The following is a 1545-nucleotide window of genomic DNA, read 5'->3' as shown; positions in this document are numbered from 1 at the left end:
TGTCGGCGGCGAGCGACGATGCCGGAGAACGCGGGACCCAAAACCCACGGCGGCGCCGGGAATCGGGCCAAGGGCACGTACCAGGACCGGGACAAGCCCTCGCAGATCCGCTTCAGCAACATCTCCGCCGGCAAAGGTGAGGCGAAGGCCGGCGGGGCCCCGGCGCTGCGTGCAGGGAGCGTTCCGGGCTGCTCCCGGGGCCGTGGCGCTCGGGGGAGAAAACCCGCGGGGTGGAGGCTGTGCTGGGCGGCCGATGCGAGCCCTCGGCGGGTTAAGGCACGAGCTGTTCGCTCCTACTGCGGTAAAAAGGGAGGTTGTACCCGCTTCGGAGAAAAGCTGCGAAATTGGCATGTTTTATTATCACTGCGCTGCTGTTGAGAATGACTCGATGGTGGTGAAACGGGGCGGGGGCTGCTTCGGAGTGGGAGACGCTGCTCAGAATCGAGTATGAGTGGCTGTAGCTCTTGAGACCAGCTTGCAAGTGCCGTTCTTCTTTTTCCAGCTGTCGCTGATGCTATCAGAACAAGCCTTGGACCAAAAGGAATGGATAAAATGGTAAACCTTTTACTGAAAATACGAAGGCGGTGAGATTGCTGAAGAAACTGCAGTGTCTTATGTAAATCAAGTCGACCTGCTCTTTTGTCTTAAGCTGCTTTTCCAGGTTTAAAATATTCCTTGTTTTTATGATCTGATGTTATTTATTTGTAGTAAAGCGTAGATTAAATACTTATCTAAGTTTTCCTGACGGGGTTATTTGTAGCTGTCTGACACTGAACATCAAGATAAACGTTTGTAGTTACCAGTCAGTGTTGTTGTTTCTTTTCTCTCTCAGATTCAGGATGCTAAAGGAGACGTGACAATCACTAACGATGGTGCTACTATCCTGAAACAAATGCAGGTTTTGCACCCTGCAGCCAAAATGGTAAAGTCTTCTTCCGTTGCTTGCACAGTGATACGTTAGAGGTTCATTTCTGGGACAAAAGAACATTGATGGTCTGATGGCCCTAGGATACAGTAGTCCGGGCTTGTCAGAAATTATAAATGTAGCCCTCTTCGATTTGGTTGAAATGGAAATGAGCATTCTGGGACCCTTCTAAAGGAAAGGGGAAAGATTCACTTGTTAGATAGGTGAGATCAGCTCCCTCTTAGCTTGGAAGAAAAGCTGCTTGATTTCTGTGGCTTTTATTTTGTTGGAGGCTTTTGTTATTGCTTCAGCCAGTGGATGAGAAGCTGCAAATTAGAAGAGATAAGTCCTGGTACTGTGGGTACTTCTGGTAGTGCTGTTCTTTACTATTTCTCTTGTTGTTGTTGTTTTTTTTTTGTAATTGTCAGAGTTTTCAGTTAAGTAGCATTATATTTAAACTCTTTTATAACTCATCATTTAGTTGGTAGAGCTGTCAAAAGCACAAGATATTGAAGCTGGGGATGGTACTACATCTGTTGTTGTCATTGCCGGAGCTCTTCTGGATGCCTGTTCCAGACTTCTTCAGAAAGGCAAGCATATTTTTATATGCTTTATTATTATATTTTTATATATATTATATA

The 1545-nt window shown here is 46.4% G+C and overlaps 1 protein-coding gene across 1 annotated transcript; it reads left to right on the top strand.

Moving 5' to 3' along the window:
* Positions 1-6: 6 nt before the first annotated feature.
* On the top strand, positions 7-1517 carry LOC104916015 (T-complex protein 1 subunit delta-like; the record flags this gene model as incomplete). The annotated part of the gene is made up of 4 exons (XM_010726985.2): positions 7-136; positions 503-555; positions 833-922; positions 1386-1517. Coding segments are annotated over exons 1-4 (393 nt in total), but the record flags the coding sequence as incomplete, so codon positions are not given.
* Between the last annotated feature and the right edge of the window lie 28 nt (positions 1518-1545).

Source organism: Meleagris gallopavo, unplaced genomic scaffold (genome assembly GCF_000146605.3).
Source record: "Meleagris gallopavo isolate NT-WF06-2002-E0010 breed Aviagen turkey brand Nicholas breeding stock unplaced genomic scaffold, Turkey_5.1 ChrUn_random_7180001865687, whole genome shotgun sequence".
Lineage (NCBI taxonomy): Eukaryota > Metazoa > Chordata > Aves > Galliformes > Phasianidae > Meleagris > Meleagris gallopavo.
This window is presented reverse-complemented; position numbering and strand designations above follow the sequence as displayed.